This window comes from Nelumbo lutea, chromosome 3 (genome assembly GCF_056320005.1).
Source record: "Nelumbo lutea isolate HS-2025 chromosome 3, American lotus-T2T, whole genome shotgun sequence".
Lineage (NCBI taxonomy): Eukaryota > Viridiplantae > Streptophyta > Magnoliopsida > Proteales > Nelumbonaceae > Nelumbo > Nelumbo lutea.
Window position 1 is genome coordinate 6840673 of NC_142686.1, and position 18058 is coordinate 6858730.

General features: G+C 43.1%; 1 protein-coding gene and 1 long non-coding RNA gene across 2 annotated transcripts; both read right to left on the bottom strand.

Annotated features, from left to right (window-relative positions):
• Nucleotides 1-3469: 3469 nt before the first annotated feature.
• Nucleotides 3470-17708, bottom strand: LOC148862631 (uncharacterized). Its single transcript, XM_088976700.1, has 3 exons — nucleotides 17472-17708; nucleotides 3927-4000; nucleotides 3470-3777 (listed from the first exon to the last, which is right to left on the bottom strand). The coding sequence occupies exons 1-2, from the start codon at nucleotides 17574-17576 to the stop codon at nucleotides 3971-3973; spliced, it is 135 nt and encodes a 44-aa protein (XP_088832826.1). The 5' UTR covers nucleotides 17577-17708; the 3' UTR covers nucleotides 3470-3777; nucleotides 3927-3970.
• On the bottom strand, nucleotides 13791-16960 carry LOC148862632 (uncharacterized). Its single transcript, XR_016109643.1, has 2 exons — nucleotides 14052-16960; nucleotides 13791-13977 (listed from the first exon to the last, which is right to left on the bottom strand). It is a non-coding gene; the product is annotated as an uncharacterized LOC148862632 (long non-coding RNA).
• Nucleotides 17709-18058: the final 350 nt, after the last annotated feature.

Consider the following 18058-nt stretch of genomic DNA (forward strand, 5'->3'; position numbering starts at 1 on the left):
AACTGACGAAACGCTGGCGCACGTCTTTCTAAAACTGACAAAACGACGGCGCACGTCTTTTTCTAAAACTGACAAAGTGGCTAGTGCACGTCTCCTCGCCTTTCACACGGCAACGACGCGTCTTTTCAAAATCAAAAAGACCCGCTGTCACGTCTCCCAGCGGCGCGCTTTTTAAAATTTGAAATAAGCGCGCACCGCTACGTCTGTCAGCATTTATGAGCAGATAGGCACGTCTCCCGCCTTTTTGGCACTCGAGAAATCTAAAGAACCCCGACAACGCATCTCGTGCTATCAAGATTCAAAGTACGGGACAAATCCTCCTACCACCTCGCAAACTCCCCGCGCCAGGGCAATACCCTTAGCGCAAGGAGTGGGGGGGCAATTGATGAAGGAAGATTTGGCCCGACCTCGCAGTTACGCAACACGTGGCAAAGGCAACGACTCGGCACAACAACACGCCTAAGGCGCGAGCACCAAAGGGAGGAACCTGCGGTCTGAACTCCCTACTAGGAGCCCAAACTCACTACTGGGAACCCGAACTCTCCCTTAGGCCCAAGACAAACCCGAACTGGCCTGCCCTATAGCAATTCGGAACAAACCTCACCGAATTGGCCTGCCCTATGGCAGTTCGGAACACACCTCACCGAACTGGATTACCTTATAGTAGTTCGGAACACACCTCACCGAACTGGATTACCTTATAGTAGTTCGGAACACACCTCACCGAACTGACCTGCCTTATAGCAGTTCGGGACTCACCTCGCCGAACTGGCCTGCCTTATAGCAGTTCGGGACTCACCCCGCTGAACTAGCCTGCCTTATAGCAGTTCGGGACTCACCTCACCGAACTGGCCTGCACTATGGCAATACAGGACATACCTCTGAACTCAAGACTTCACCTCACTCACCACTCCAGCACTTCGCCTCCAGGACGCCAAACTGAACAAATCGTACCATGCCTGACACCGAGGAAGTTCGTACCCAGGGGCGGCGCACCTGACTAACTTGGGATCTGACGCTTGACGACCGCACTTCAAACGGCCATCTGTCACCGCCATCTCCAGTTACAGAGGCGGCTCTAACAATGAGCAGTGGTGGTTCTGTCCCAACAAAAAGGATGACACCCGAACTAGCAGAAACACAGAGATAATCATACCCGACCTGGCAGAGGCTTCGGAGTGAGTGCGCGAAGTGGTTATAAAAGGCCCCCTACCCCCAGCAACAAGGTATGTGAACTTTGCGCCATCTGGTCTTTATCTTGCCTTTGAGAGAATACTAACTTGAGCTTCGAAGTTATCTCACCGAGTTCCCTCATCTTCTCCATTTCAGGCTCCCCATTGCTCCAGTCAGAGGTAAAATCGTTGATAGATAGGACCGGCCGGATTGCGCACCATCAGTTACTTATATATACCATGAACTTTTAAAAACAACTTATATAACATAGATAAGACCTTTGTCATTGCACAATTTAGAGCTGCTAATACTTATTCCAAAAATTTTATAATACCAAATTTTCCCTGGATGTTTAAAATGTTGGGCAAATCAATATGAAAAAAAAAAAACATTTTATGTGTAAAACCCACCTTAACCTAAAGGATGAATGACACCAATACTGGATTACAATCTAATCCAACTGATAAAAATAAAATACAAACCCAACACTTGCTACGTTAGACTATTGGTGATGTAGAATCTCTAGGATTCAAGTCTTTCATTAACGGGACCTAGTATTAGTTTGGATATACTTACCCAACCATAATTCAATGACAAAGAAATGCTGGTGACTACTGAGGTTATGCTCTTCTCTACAAGCTGAACTGGTGGCTAACTAGACAATGTGATGAAACCCATGGGTGCATGAAGAGCACAAACAAGCCATGGAGGCCAGATTTCCAGTACTTAAGTAAGATTTACGGACATTGATCGAATGTGTTGGGATGATTTTTTTTGTTGGGAGTAGATCCAGACGCAAAGAATAGTACTAAGACAATCCCCAGGACCATTATTTCTAATTAGTCTCTAAGAATGTTACATGGATATTGACATGGAAATCAGAACTCTATTCAAAGAAACATGGCCTCGCAGAATTATCTATAAAACGTTTATCCCTAAAAAATATGTATTACATATATATATATATATATATATATATATATTTGAATTTTAATTTTATAAACCTATATGGAAAAGGTTTCAAACATTATCCTTTTACATCACAACATTTTATAGAAAAAATTTACATTGATTGTATTCACTGAATAAGCAACTCGAGAATGAGAAAATGCCATATGAAAGGTATCCCTCACAAAATCCATTATGTTTAAGTTTGCTGGTGTCCTATAAAAACTCTTGCTCTTCATCCAGTGCACAAATGGTCTCTAGCATTTAAATCATTAAACTGCTCAGGAATTAAAGTCAGCTGATAAAACACCAGAGATAAAATGAGGTGGACGGGACCAAACAATAAGACCTAGAAAGGGATATAGAATGCTTCCCTAATTGGTGAGCCACCTTATTGCATCTTCTATTGATATATTTCACTGAGCAGTGGCCAGTGGGTGACTCTGGCATATAACCCTTTGCAATCGACAATAACGGTTTAGATCCGCCAAAGAGGAGAAGAGTTATCCTCCAACAGAGAAGTGGTCATTAATTGTGCATCATCTCCCTCAACTTGTATATAATCCTAACTACTACCACCAGCTTCAGAGATTCAAACAGCGGCAGAGCTTTGCATTCAGCCGATGCCTCTTAAGTCTGCTTTACTAGATACCGATCTCCCAAAAAAAACCTTGCTTTTTTATATTTGCATTCAACCACCATGTGTCTTGAAATGTATTTGACTAATTTCCTGGATCTGAAAAATGACGAAGTTAAATGGATGTTATAGCATCATCATCAAAGCCTTGTCACAACTATAACCCGTCGGCTACATGAATCATATCCAATCGTTAAATCCACCAACATTTAGTAAATTGCACAACCAACGAGGTCAGATGGCCCAATTTGTTTAACCTTTCTTCAAGAAAAAACCTTGGGGTACTAATCATTTTTCAACCTTAAAAGTCACACCGGTCTTCAATCTTATAGTGCTAATGATTGGCCTGCAACTTTATTCTGTTCCAATCTACTGCACATGGAACCAAAAGATATCTTAAAGCAGTTTTCATTTGCTAGCACAAGAGTAAAGTGGAGGCATCAATATAATAACCTCTGAACCTGTGAAGGCTGAGAATGACTTGCACCAATGTCAAAACAAAGTGAAACAGTGCATACCGGTGAAAAATAGAAAAAGGATGACGGATTTTGCAATGTTCCCTTTCAAACAGTAGCCAGTAAGTTCTTGTGTATCAACCTATAGAATACACGTCCTAGTGTTTGATGAGTTTACAAAGCTTAAAATTTTGACTGATCATTTCTCCATCAAACAGAAGCAATTAAGTTCAAGAGTCAACCCACAGAGCATGAATTTACCAATAGAAAGAACCAACTTCAAAATGCTTCAAATCCCAATAATCATGATGGGTGTAAAACAGTATATAACAAAGAGCAAATTATTTTCCAAATTCAATCAAACCATACAGTTGTGTTTTATGAGTTCTACTTGCATCAGATAGAATAACTATGGGAAAACAACATTACAAAATAGGAAGTTCATACATAGCTTCCAAAAACAAAATGAGAAGACTATGCAAGTGAATCTTTTTGCTGTGCTTGTTGTCGCAGTAATTCTTCCCTGACCCTCTTGACCTCCATTTCTCTTTCCAATCTTTCTTTCTGCAGTCACGAAAACAACATTAACATTTAACGAACAAAATCTTATACCTAAAGCCAAAATTTGAAGAACACCAAATTACGTCAGTAACCAGTAATTTTTTTGGTAAATCATCAATCACAGTTCAATAAAAGATACCATATAACCTCACCTTCAAAATAAGGAAGAAAGCTCCAGCAAATCTGCATCCCTAGATTACAGAAGAGACACATAGCCTGCCTTTCGCTATAAATGTTTTAAAGTTAAAATGAATAACTGAAACAAGTAGGCTGAACAAAGTAATGCCTGAGTCTGATAAAACATAACATGTTTTTTTTTTTGGATTCATCAAGCCTATGAACACCTAAAGCTGGTCTCCTTTTGAGCTATACTCCATACTTCAGTGTTAGATCCTATCTATCATGGAACAACACAGTAGTAGTCAACTCGTCATATTATTTGGTGCTAGCATCATCAACTAGACTACCAATAAAGATTAGTTGAGATATTTAAAGAGGAAAGTTTCTTAAACGGTATTTCAAGAAAATATCCCAAATAAGAGGAACAATGAATTGTGTTTCTCTAGTAGGTATTCACTATATGCTTGTTGCAATGACACAAGTAATACATTGCTTATATGCTTTCTGAATCCAAGCAAGCAAATAAAATGAAGAAGGTTGTATTTGGATGCTAGACAAATAGGTTGACATGTAAAAAATCTTGGCAAGGGAAAAAAAAAACTATAATACTTTAAAAAATACCACCTTATCAAATTTAATAGTTTTAACACAAACCTGGGAAATTGGGTCGTGGACTGGATTACTGGATTAAAGGAGAAAACTATGGGGTGAAAGTCTTAGAAGTAAAACCCATGATCTCATCCAAGAGTCCATAGAAAAAGACTTGCTTACAGAAAGGTAGCCAGTCATTTTACCCCATTTTTACTCTACTTTTGGATATCTTTGCTTCCCTTAGTAATTTACTGACAACCAAACATCTAAAAGTTAATATTTTCCTGAAACAACTGCCTTACAACATATTTTAGTCTATAGGTGCAACTGGGAAGAACAAAAGTTTTTTTTACCCTCCCCCCCTCCAAAAAAGAAAAAAAGAAGCACCACAGCTGCAATGAAGCTTGTGCCTTGACCACAGATCACACCTTATACTTCATGTTTGAGGGATAAGCCTCAAAGTAGATTTCTATTGCTTTACCTAGACCTAGAAGCACTTCTGATGAAGGAAGATTTGGCCCGACCTCATAGTTATGCAACACGTGGCAAAGGCAATAGCTCGGCACAAAAGCACGCCTAAGGCACGAGCACCAAGGGGAGAAACCAGCGGACCGAACTCCCATACCAGCACACCGAACTCCCTACTAGGAGCCCGAACTCTCCCTTCGGACCCAAGCCAAACAGTAACCCGAACTGGCCTGTATGTAGCAGTTCGGGACACACCTCACCGAACTAGCCTGCCTTATAGCAGTTCGGGACACACCTCGCCGAACTGGCCTGCCCTGTAGCATCAGGACATGCCTCCGAACTCAAGACTTCACCTCACTCACCACTCCACCACATCGCCTCCAGGACGCCAAAACCGAACAAACCGTACCATGCCTGACATCGAGGAAGTTTGTACCCAGGGGCGGCGCACCTGACTGACTTAGGATCTGACGCTTGACGGCCGCACTCCAAACGGCCACCTGCCACCGCCACCTGACACCGCCATCTCCAGTTACAGAGACGGCTCCGACAAAGGGCAGTGGTGGTTCTGTCCCAACAGAAAGAACGACACCCGAACTGACAGAGACAAAGGTAATCATACCCGACCTGACAGGGGCTTCGGAGTGAGTACGCGAAGTGGTTATAAAAGGCCCCCTATCCCCAACAACAAGGTATGTGAACTTTGCGACATCTGGTCTTTACTTTGCCTTTGAGAGAATACTAACTTGAGCTTCGGAGTTATCTCACCGGGTTCCCCCTAGAGTTCCCTCATCTTCTCCGTTTCAGGCTCCCCGTCGCTCCAGTCAGATGCAAAATCGTTGATAGCTAAGACTGGTCGGATTGCGCTCCATCAATTGGCGCCGTCTGAAGACAAGAGTGTGTATTCGTCCCTTAAGTGACTAATCAAATTAGCCCAGTTCGAAATGGGCTTAAGGCCCATTTAAGGTTATGTATTCATTTAGCCTTCCAAACTGCTGCCCAGTTGGGCTTCCTTGTATGGCGTGGGACCCAAACATTGATCTACACATCAGCCACATGGGTTCAGCCCAGCCTTTGTTACAAGGCCTGGCCGAATACACTGTTATGGACAGTGCACCCCCTGAAACCCATCAGATGGGCTCTATGAACCCAACACTTACCCTAAGTGGTCCCTGGGCCAAGCCACCTTGTAACACCCAGGGACTGTGGGCAGATGCAAGATTAGCCCATCAGGTATTATCCTCAATGGTCTTACACTCAACCTCTCAGCCCATAATGATCATACACTGCCCGACAAGAGAGGACCTCTCCCTCGGCTACAAGGAACAGTGTTGCACTCTCTGCTTATATGGATCTTGGGAATTAAAACCTTTTGCAAATCATTTCGAAACCATAATATACATACTTTTATATCTCATATAAAATATATTTTGCAAAACAAATTTCAACGATTGAAATCGGTTGTCGGCAGTCTTGATTTCCATTAGTGAGAGTGCATCCCCGATCATTACCTTTGTCTGACAAAGGGGCTGATCCTGTCACTATGATCACCCACTCAGATGAATTCTCAGACTGTCCCAACATACCCAGGTTTTGACCCCCGCTAAGGATCTCACTGATTGGTACATCAAAGACAACCCAATCCGACACCTAGTGCAGTATCATAATCGAGTCTAGGGGTCGGGTGTAACTTCAAGTTTTGCCCATCAATCTCCAAAGTCCAGGGCAATACTGGAAATCTAGTCCAATTCAAAGATTCAATTAATCATACACTGTATGTGCCTAGGGTCTCACCCCGGTGGCTAAGACAAGCCACCCCAACCGACTTGGTGGCGCCACAGTGTCAGCCTTGTCAGGATAGGTTTCCCCAGACCAACCCACTGACTGTGAACATTCTAAACTACTAACACGAGTCTCATTAAGTGTCCAGTTTAAGGGTATTACACAGAAACATACCAAGGGAACATGAATCAAATATGCACTTTTATTCATTTACAATAAACTCATAAAGTACATCATTTTGATTGAAGCTAAGGGCATACAAAATTGTCTAACAGCTCCCACTTGCACTTAGGTCCAATCAGGTACTAGCCGGAATCCCATGCTTTCCACGTGTTTCTCAAACACTTTCTGTGATAGTGGCTTTGTCAATGGGTCTGCTACATTTTCCGCTGACGCTACCTTCTGAATCAGGACATCCCCTCTACCAACAATCTCCCTTAGTACATGGTACTTCCTCTCGATGTGCTTCGACTTCGAGTGGGCTCGTGGCTCCTTAGCCTGAGCAATAGCTCCATTGTTGTCACACAACAATGGGATGGGTGATGTGTTGGACGGAACTACTCCCAACTCGTGAACTAACTTCTTCATCCATACGGCTTCTTTGGCAACCTCACTTGCGACAATGTACTCGGCCTTGGTCGTGGAGTCTGCAGTGGACACCTGTTTGCTGCTTTTCTAGCAAACAGCACACGATCCTATCGTGAAAACATATCCAGATGTAGACTTTCTATTATCTGGATCCGATTGGAAATCTGCATCAGTATACCCTTGGATTTGTAGTGAATTACCATCGAATACTAGACAAAACTCTTTTGTCTTTCGAAGGTACTTTAGTATGTTTTTCATAGCAATCCAGTGCTCCTGCCCTAGGTTGGCCTGAAATCTACTTACTACACTCACCGCCTGAGCAATGCCAGGACGAGTGCACAGCATGGCATACATGATGCTCCCTACGGAATAGGCATAGGGAACGTCTTTCATGCCATCAATCTCCTCAGAAGTCTTGGGAGACATTTTCTTGGAGAGAGTGACTCCGTGCCTGAAAGGAACATTTCCTTTCTTGGAGTTTTCCATGCTGTATCTTTTGACTATTTTGTCAATGTAGGCAGATTAGGATAATCCTATTATCTGCTTCAATCTATCTCTATAGAGTCGAAGACCCAGTATATAGGAGACTTCTCCAAGATCTTTCATGGAGAATGGCTGTGAAAGCCATACTTTCACCGTAGTCAGCATTCCTACATCATTCCCAATGAGTAGAATGTCATCTACATATAGAACCAAGAAAGTAACCTTATCTCCACTGTTCTTCCTGTAAACAAAGGGTTCATCCGGATTCTGCTCGAAGTCAAACGATTTGACAACAGAATCAAAACAGATGTTCCAACTTCTAGAAGCTTGCTTAAGTCCATAAATGGATCTATTGAGTTTACATACCATGTTTTCCTGACCCGCAGCTATGAAGCTTTGCAGCTGCTGCATATAGATATCTTCAGTAAGATCTCCATTCAGGAATGCAGTTTTGACATCCATTTGCCAAATCTCATAATCATGGTATGCTGCTACAGCTAGTAGGATCCTAATGGATTTAAGTATGGCCTCAAGCGAAAAGGCTTTCTCATAATCAATGCCCTCTTTCTGAGTGTACCCTTTCGCCACCAGACGAGCTTTGAAAGTCTCAACCCTACCATTGGGGCCCTTCTTCCTCTTGTAAATCCATTTGCAACCGATTGCTTTTACCCCGGAGGGCGGATCTACTAGAGTCCAGACTCCATTGGTCTCCATTGAGTCCATCTCTACTAGAGTCCACCCACTTCTGGGAATCTATGTCCAACATAGCTTCCGCGTAAGTCATGGGATCCTCTTCACTAATCAAGGTTTCCACCAGGTAACTATTCTGGTCATAACCATAACGGACTGGTGGCCTGGATACCCGAGTGGATCTTCTAAGTTGGTTACTACTTGGAACTTGTAGGACATCTCCCACTGCTCCTGAGCTTTCCTCATCAAGAACAATTTCCTGACGATGGGTGTCCATGATGTAATCGGTCTCCAAGAATTGGGCATTTCGACTGCAGAACACTTTCTGCTCACTTGGGTCATAGAATAGGTAACCTACAGAGCCTTTTGGGTAGCCTACAAATAGGCAACGACTGGTCTTGGATTCTAACTTGTCTGTACTCGTTCTTTTAACGTGTGTTGGACAACTCCAAATCTTTAAGTGTCTGACACTTGGTTTCTTTCCGGACCAAAGTTCATATGGAGTGTTCGGAACCGATTTGGTTGGAACCCGATTCAGCACGTAAATCGCAGTCTCTAATGCGTAACCCCAAAAAGATGTGGGTAACTCTGAGTGTATGAGAAGTGACCGGACCATATCCAATAAGGTCATATTCCTCCTCTCTGAAACACCGTTAAGTTGTGGTGTAGCAGGAGGAGCTAATTGTGATACTATCCAATTGTCCTTTAAGTAGTCCCTGAATTCGTCAGAGAGTTACTCGCCACCTCGATCAGATCAAATGGCTTTAATTTCTCTCCCCAACTGTTTCTCGACCTATTGTCTAAACTCTTTGAACTTTTCAAAGGATTCAGACTTGTGTCTCATTAGGTACACGTAACCATATCGTGAGAAAACATCTGTGAAGGTGATGAAATACACGTGTTGATTTCGTGTCCTAACACTCAGGGGACCACATACATCAGTATGTATTAGGTCAAGTGTGCCTGTACATCTTTCAGGCATACCGTTAAATGGTCGTTTCGTCATCTTGCCTTGTAGGCAAGGCTCATAGGTGGGAAGATCTTCTACAGTTAGAAAATCCAAAGGACCATCATTTACCAACCTTGTGATTCGGTTAACACCGATGTGGCCAAGTCGGTAATGCCACAGACACGTGGGATTAACTGTATCACGGGCTCTCTTCTTGGGGATTTCAGTCGACGTAGTTTCGGTTATGTTAGTTTCTAGAGAAGGATGTAGAACATAAAGACCGTTCCCCGCATGCGATGAATCTGTTATTTCTTTTAATAGTAATCGTATTACTAAAGAAGACAGAATAACCATCTGCACACAGTTTTGAAACAGAAATCAAATTTCTCCTTAAATTTTGTACATAAAGACAATCTTTGAATACAATTATTCATTCTCTAAAAATTAACTCCACGGTTCCTATTGTCGCGGCTGCAACAGTTGCAGTAGTCTCCAAGTAGAGTGTAACTTTTCCTTCACTCAGCCTTCTGCTTACCTTGAACCCCTGCAGTGAGTTACACGCATGAGTTGAAGCCCCGGAGTCAATACACCAGGACGCAGAAGCTACCAATAAATTGGTTTCTATAACACAAGATTCGAAATTACCTTTCTTGGATTCCAGGTAGGCAGGACAGTTCATTTTCCAGTGGTCGGTCTTCTTGCAGAAGTGACAGGCATCCGATGCTTTGTCTTTCTTCTGCCTCTTGGGTTTGGAAGCCTTCTTCTAGGGCTTTCTCTTTGCCTTCCTTTTCTTGCCCGATTTGCCAGTTTCAACAAGCATGGCAATGGGCTCATCTTTTTTAATCAATTCTTCAGCTCTTTGCAACATATTGTTGAGCTCTTGCAAGCTGACATTCAGCTTGTTCATGTTGTTGTTCATGATGAATGGATTAAAGGATGGAGGCAGAGAGTTGAGAATAGCATCGATCTTTGTTACCAGATCCAGCCCGGATCCAAGAGCCTCCAGTTCATTGACATAACCCATCATCCAGAGACAATGGTCGTAAACTTGTTGGTTCTTGGACATCTACGCGGTCATGAACTGTTTCAAGACCTTCTGCCGAATAGAACGATTCTGCTCTTCGTACATTGTCTTAAGACTATCCAATACGTCTTTGGCAAGTTCGGTCTGATCGAACTACCTCTGAATTGGATTGTTCAAAGAGGCAATGATATAGCAGCGGGCAAGGGAGTTTTTCTCCTCCCATTCTTGGTATTCTCGTCTATGGGCCTCAGAAGCCCTATCTCCCGGGATCCGGGGCTGGATTCTTGGCAACCTTATCCAACTTTTCAGAGGTTAAACCAACATAAGGTTCCTGTACCAGTCAGCATAGTTTGGGCCCTTAAGCTTGTTGTCGTCAAGAAGCTTTGCAAATGATCCATTTGCCATTTTCTGATAAAAGAGCAAACATCAGTCCACAACCTAATTTGATTCATGTTCATTTCATAGATATGGATTTTAATCTACGATCCATTTTCATTTATTCATCTCTGAGATTTTCCTCCTTTCTCAGTGATGGAGATTACGTGTTGTCTCTAAAAATGTGGGAAATCACATAGGTGCATGGAGCCAACTGTTTCAGCTGCATAACCCCACCACCTTTCTGTGAAGGATCATATCCACTCATCATATGAGTTTTCCCTTTGGCCTCTGTCAGACAAGGTTCAGAGCCGTTTTCAGGTAAACCTTTCTGTCTAGTGAGTGCTCACCCATCATGTTCGTGAACGCCAAGGTACCGTGAGAGAGTTCCCATTTTCTGGTGAATCCCCTCCCACATCGGTCTATGATGCCCCTATCATCTTATGAAATACTTAGACAAGCCCAACAACAAATGGATAGCCCATTTTCTGGTGCGTTTCCTCATTACTGAATGACCCATCCTCATGCTAATGATGGAAGGCCTTTAGAGAGTTCATCATATGAATCTCCCTATCATGTGCACTCATATTAGCTGGAGGGAACAATTAATTACCCCCTAGTTTGATTTAGGTTAAACCAAAGTGGCTCCCACTGACTTTCAAAAAGTCAGATTTCGATGGGCCTTAAATTGGCTAGGATTCCGCACGTAACCTCTTGATGAGGTGTGGGGCCCACCACTGAGGGAGGTCATCTAATGACCAGAAGGGACACCATGGCAATGATGTGCATTCAGCCATGGTGTGCGCAAGAGCCACTGTCGAATGAGCATGGGCCAAGTACTTATGGACCATGTACGCAGCACATCACACATCCAAACATCTCATGCAGGGATAAATTGATCTAATCAATTAATTATCTATAAGGCCCATTGGAAGCCCGTTGAAAATCCATAATATTAACCATTAATATTATCTAGGTATATGGGCTGAATTAGGGTTACCTAGTTCGGCCCATATAGCTTTATCCTTTGAAATGGGCTTTTAGCAGTTTTAACAACTATTTAAAACTGGGCCTTTACAGGTTGGGCCGAATTAACCATTTAATTAAATATCAATCCTCAGGCCCATTAGTGGGAAAATTAGGGTTGACTTTCAACCTTGATTAAACCCTAGATTTGGTCCAAACAGCTTTGAACCAATCTTGGTTCGAATGGGTCTAGGGTTTGATCTTTAATTAAATCCTTAATTCAAGAAAATAATCTGAAATTAAATAACTGATAAAAGAAAATCAAGAATCAGTTAATCAGGGTTGTTTGCACACTCCATCCTGCAAAACAGAGGTTAGATTACAGATTGCAGTTTCACAAACTACAAATCGCAAATTCTATCTCCCATTTGCGAAATCTCCCTTTCTGCGAAATCTCCCTTTCTACGTCGTAATCTACGATCCATTTCCATTTATTCATCTTTGAGATTTCCCTCATTTCTCAATGATGGAGACTACGGGTTGTCTCTGGAAATGTGGGAAATCACATAGGGTGCATGGAACCAACTGTTTCAGCTGCATAACCCCACCACCTTTCTGTGAAGGATCATATCCACTCATCATATGAATTTTCCCTTTGGCCTCTGTCAAACAAGGTTTAGAGCCGTTTTCAGGTAAACCTTTCTGTCCAGTGAGTTACACGCATGAGTTGAAGCCCCGGAGTCAATACACCAGGACGCAGAAACTACCAATAATTTGGTTTTTATAACACAAGATTCGAAATTACCTTTCTTGGATTTGAAATCTCCCATTCGATCGAAGATGGCGGCGCAGAAAGGGAGATTTCACAAATGGGAGACAAAGAATCTGCGATTTGCAGTTTGTGAAACTGCAATCTGTGATCTAACCTCTGTTTTGCAGGATGGAGTGTGCGAACAGCCCTGATTAACTGATTCTTGATTTTCTTTTATCAGTTATTTAATTTCAGATTATTTTCTTGAATTAAGGATTTAATTAAAGATCAAACCCTAGACCCATTCGAACCAAGATTGGTTCAAAACTGTTTGGACCAAATCTAAGGTTTAATCAAGGCTGAAAGTCAGCCCTAATTTTCCCACTAATGGGCTTGAAGATTGATATTTAATTAAATGGTTAATTCGGCCCAACCTGTAAAGGCCCAGTTTTAAATAGTTAAAACTGCTAAAAGCCCACTTCAAAGGATAAAGCTATATGGGCCAAACTGGGTAACCCTAATTCAACCCATATACCTAGATAATATTAATGGTTAATATTATGGATTTTCAACGGGCTTCCAATGGTCCTTACAGATAAATAATTGATTGGATCAATTTATCCCTGCATGAGATGTTTGGATTTGTGACGTGCTGCGTACATGGTCCATAAGTACTTGGCCCATGCTCATTCGACAGTGGCTCTTGCGCACACTATGGCTGAATGCACATCATTGCCATGTTGTCCTTTCTGGTCATTGGATGACCTCCCTCAGTGGTGGGCCCCACACCTCATCAAGAGGTTACGTGCGTTATCCTAGCCAATTTAAGGCCCATCGAAATCTGACTTTTTGAAAGTCAGTGGGAGCCACTTTGGTTTAACCTAAATCAAACTAAGGGGTAATTAATTGTTCCCTCCAGCTAATATGAGTGCACATGATAGGGAGATTCATATGATGAACTCTCTAAAGGCCTTCCATCATTAGCATGAGGATGGGTCATTCAGTAATGAGGAAACGCACCAGAAAATGGGCTATCCATTTGTTGTTGGGCTTGTCTAAGTGTTTCATAAGATGATAGGGGCATCATAGACCGATGTGGGAGGGGCTTCACCAGAAAATGGGAACTCTCTCACGGTACCTTGGCGTTCACGAACATGATGGGTGAGCACTCACTGGACATAAAGGTTTACCTGAAAACGGCTCTGAAACTTGTCTGACAGAGGCCAAAGGGAACATGAATCAAATATGCACTTTTATTCATTTATAATAAACTCATAAAGTACATCATTTTGATTGAAGCTAAGGGCATACAAAACTGTCTAACAAGCTCGGTACGAGTTCACTTGGCGACCCGCTTCTTCCTCTTCATGCCTTGGAACAGGCGCCCCCCACGAGTCCTCTCTGAGTCCATCACACCTGTAGAAAAGAGTTCGGCATCAGAAAAAACGAAGGAACAAAGCGAACAAGAAACCTCTGAGCAAGAAACCTACCCGAACTCAGATCGGCCGCAATAAGTTTGGCCTCCATTAAGTACTGATGGCACTTTAATCCTTGTCGTGCCCATTGCCGGAGGCCCTTCACCGTCTCTTTATCGAGAGTGACACCGGAATCAGGAGCAGCCTCCCCCCACCCGGTCTAAAAAAGCCACCCTTGTGCACTTCGCACCCTGAAGTAATCCCGCTTCCACGTCGGGACCTTGTTGGGAAGTTCATGCAGAAGCTTAAAACCCGGGTGAGGAAACAGGTAATACGTCCGTCTTCCCCCGAGAAGAGAACCCGCTTGTTTCTTGAGCATTAAAATAGAGGAGAATATCTCCAAGTCTAAAGGGAAGTTCTGTTCGCAAAAAAGGGAGACTGTCCCCACCAGGTTCCGAATAGAGTTCGGATGAAGTTGGCCAATGGTAACGCCGAAGTAGTTTATGACCTCGACGAGAAGGGGGTGGAAAGGCAATCGCAGCCCCGCAGCGAGCTTCTCCCGAAAAATTACGATCTCATCAGGACCGTGTTCCCAAGGAAAGCTACCCGAAAGAATGAAATAGGTGTACCCCCCAAGCAGATTGTAAGAGATAAGTAGAGATTGGAGCCCCTCGGGCGTCATGGTCGAAGGACCAAACCTGTCTAGCATCCGACCTCGACGAGAGGTAGACGCCAAACTACCCGAAGCGGCTCGGCCTACGGGTTCGAGGTCATCCTCAAGTTCCGCCTCAAGATCACTAAGGCAATCGGGGGATATGACTCGGTTCGTAGAACCTACACCAGTTCTACTTGAAGAATCATCTGAGCTATCAAAGCTAGACATCGAGGAGAAAAGGTGGATTTAGAGAAGTACTCACCGGAAGAAAGTTTTGAAGGCTCCGGAAACTGGAACAAGCCAAAAAACCTTGAAGGCGAAATAACAAGCCTAAACGCGAACTGAAAGGCCTGGGCGTGAGCTGAAAAGTTGGACGCGAGCTCAAGAAGCAAACCGCAGAAGTGACAAATCGACTGGGGTCCCCTACTATTTATAGCTACACTAACCAAGAACCAACAGTGCAGATCAAAGTCAATCCGACGGCCCGCATTCGGGCTGACTGCACGTCCCCTGAGACTGAGATGTGATTGGCGCACGTCTCTCCGAAATGGACGAAACGTCAGTGCACGTCTTTCTGAAACTGATGATGCGCCGGCACACGTCTTTCTGAAACTGACAACGCACCGCACACGTCTCTTTGCAACTGACAATTGTCAGTGCACGTCTCCTCAAAACGGCAATGGCGCGCTTTTTTCAAAATTAAAAGACCCGCTATCACGTTCCCAGCGGCGCAATTTTTTGAAATTTAAAATAAACGCATGCTACCACGTCTGTCAACATTTATAAGCAGGTAGGCACGTCTCCCGCCTTTTCGGACACTCCAGAAAACCGAAGAACCCTGGCAAAGCACCTCGCGCTGTCAAGATTCGAAGAACGGGACAAATCCACCTACCACCTCGCAAACTCCCCACGCCAGGGCAAGACCCTTGGCGCGAGGAGTGGGGGGCAATTGATGAAGGAAGATTTGGCCCGACCTCATAGTTACGCAATACGTGACAAAGGCAACAGCTCGGCACAAAAGCACGCCTAAGGCGCGAGCACCAAGGGGAGAAACCAGCGGACCGAACTCCCCTACCAACACTCCGAACTCCCTACTAGGAGCCCAAACTCTCCCTTCGGCCCCAAGCCAGACAGTAACCCGATCTGGCCTGCATGTAGCAGTTCGGGGGACACCTCACCGAACTGGCCTGCCTTATAGCAGTTCGGGACACACCTCGCCGAACTGGCCTGCCCTATAGCAACAAGACATACCTCCAAACTCAAGACTTCACCTCGCTCACCACTCCACCACATCGCCTCCAGGACGCCAAAACTGAACAAACCGTACCATGCCTAACACCGAGGAAGTTCGTACCCAGGGGCAGCGCACCTGACTGACTTGGGATCTGACGCTTGACGGCCGCACTCCAAACGGCCACCTGCCACCGCCACCTGACACCGCCATCTCCAATTACAGAGACGGCTCCGACAAGGGGCAGTGGTGGTTCTGTCCCAACAGAAAGGACGACACCCGAACTGACAAAGACAAAGGTAATCATACCCGACCTGACAGGGGCTTCGGAGTGAGTGCGAAGTGGTTATAAAAAGCCCCCTATCCCCAACAACAAGGTATGTGAACTTTGCGCCATCTAATCTTTACTTTGCCTTTGAGAGAATACTAACTTGAGCTTCGGAGTTATCTCACTGGGTTCCCCCCGGAGTTCCCTCATCTTCTCCGTTTCAAGCTCCCCGTCGCTCCAGTCAGAGGCGAAATCGTTGACAGTTAAGACCGGCCGGATTGCGCTCCATCAATTTCAGTTTTTAAGATATTGGTCTAGAAGCCTATACAAATGGAGGAGTCTGTCTATTCTTTCAACATTGATTATTGAGTTCCACAACTTCTAAATACTTGGTCTTTCCCTCCCAAATTCATAATATTTTGGGTCTGAGTACTGCTGCAAATAATTCCATCACCTTTAAATACTCCTACTATATGGGAAAACTTACATGCATGATCTTCCCAAATGAAGGATTTTACCTATTTATGAAAATAGCACCATAACCAAATGAAGAATTTTACACAGTTTAACGAAAATGGCACTATATCATCTTTGCTACCATGAACTTTTTCAACATCTTTCTATTGAAGGTTTCAGATTTTACATTTGGAACTGCTTTTAATTCAATATCTAACTAAGAAACATTATTTGGGCTTGAGATCAGAACGAATGTACCAAACTTTGGAAGAGTTCTTTCTTTTATTTATTTATTTAGTTTTTGGATAACTTAGTTATACCAAGTATACCAATTTACTGGAACCAATAGAAATAGGAAACTACCTATTGATGTGTAAAATTGACTTGCTTTAATTTCAATTGGTGCCAAAACGAAATCTAGGAAATTCAATGCTGAGGACTTTATCCATCGCAAGTATGGTCACCCATTAGTTTGATTATATCGGAATTGGTCCAATTGCAAATTTCCCCAAAAAGGAAAAAAAAAAAAAGAAACCCTAGTCATAAGAACTAACCAAATCAATCTTCGAAAATATTCGAATAGGGATCTAAAATCAATCTATACTCACACCAGATGCACCACAGAAGACCAAATTTCGAATATCTCCGAAACAAAAAGGGAGAAAGAATATAATCTAGGATTTAACTCGAGGGAACACTACCGATTAGTTTCCAGGACCCCTAAGATCGACTACGACGGCAAGGATTAAAATTGGAACTACTGAAATCGAATTTCATATTAAGCCCATAGATTAAAATGACAGAGCACTAACAGCGTAGAGTTCAGGAGAGGAAATGAAACGAATTAAAAATAAAAAATTTTTAAGAGGGAGAGAGAGAGAGAACCTTCTCGTCCTGATGGAGAGCAATCCATACGTGGACCTTATCCATTGATTGCCAGAATATGAAGGCACCCAATGTCATCGCGAAGTATGTTGCAACTCTCACCATCTTCGTCTTCTCTCCTCCCTAGTCTTCTTCGTCTACCTTCTTGTTTTTCTTCTCTCCGAACTCAGAAAGAAGCGGCTCTTTTAATGAATCTCGTCGACCTGTGAAGTGTACTGTCCTATTCCTAAGTCCTATCTAATCAAGACCATGGCTAGCGATTAGCGAAACGAACGGCCTGCAAACCGTATCCCTTTGTCAGAATTTGAATTCGAATTCGATCCCGTTACCCGAATCGATGACCCAATACGAATTCACCCACCCCTAGCTCTAGGCCCTATACATTCGGTTTGAGTCAAACGTATATGCATATTTAAAATTTATATAATGTACGATTGTATCTATTATTATTTTTTTAGTTGTTTGAATATTGTGTTTTTCCTAAAAATTGTCATTTTCAATTCATTTTGGATCATGAAAATACAATAATGGAAATCATTTTTAATTTAATTTATTAGTAAAAATCTATGATAGTGAAAAGACAAGAA

Excerpts from the sequence above, each read along its gene's own strand:
- LOC148862631 (XM_088976700.1), bottom strand. The coding sequence starts at position 17,576 with ATGGTGAGAGTTGCAACATACTTCGCGATGACATTGGGTGCCTTCATA. Across the intron at positions 4,001-17,471 it reads CTCTCCATCAGGACGAGAAG|CGAAAGGCAGGCTATGTGTC; the intron begins GTTCTCTCTCTC and ends AAACATTTATAG.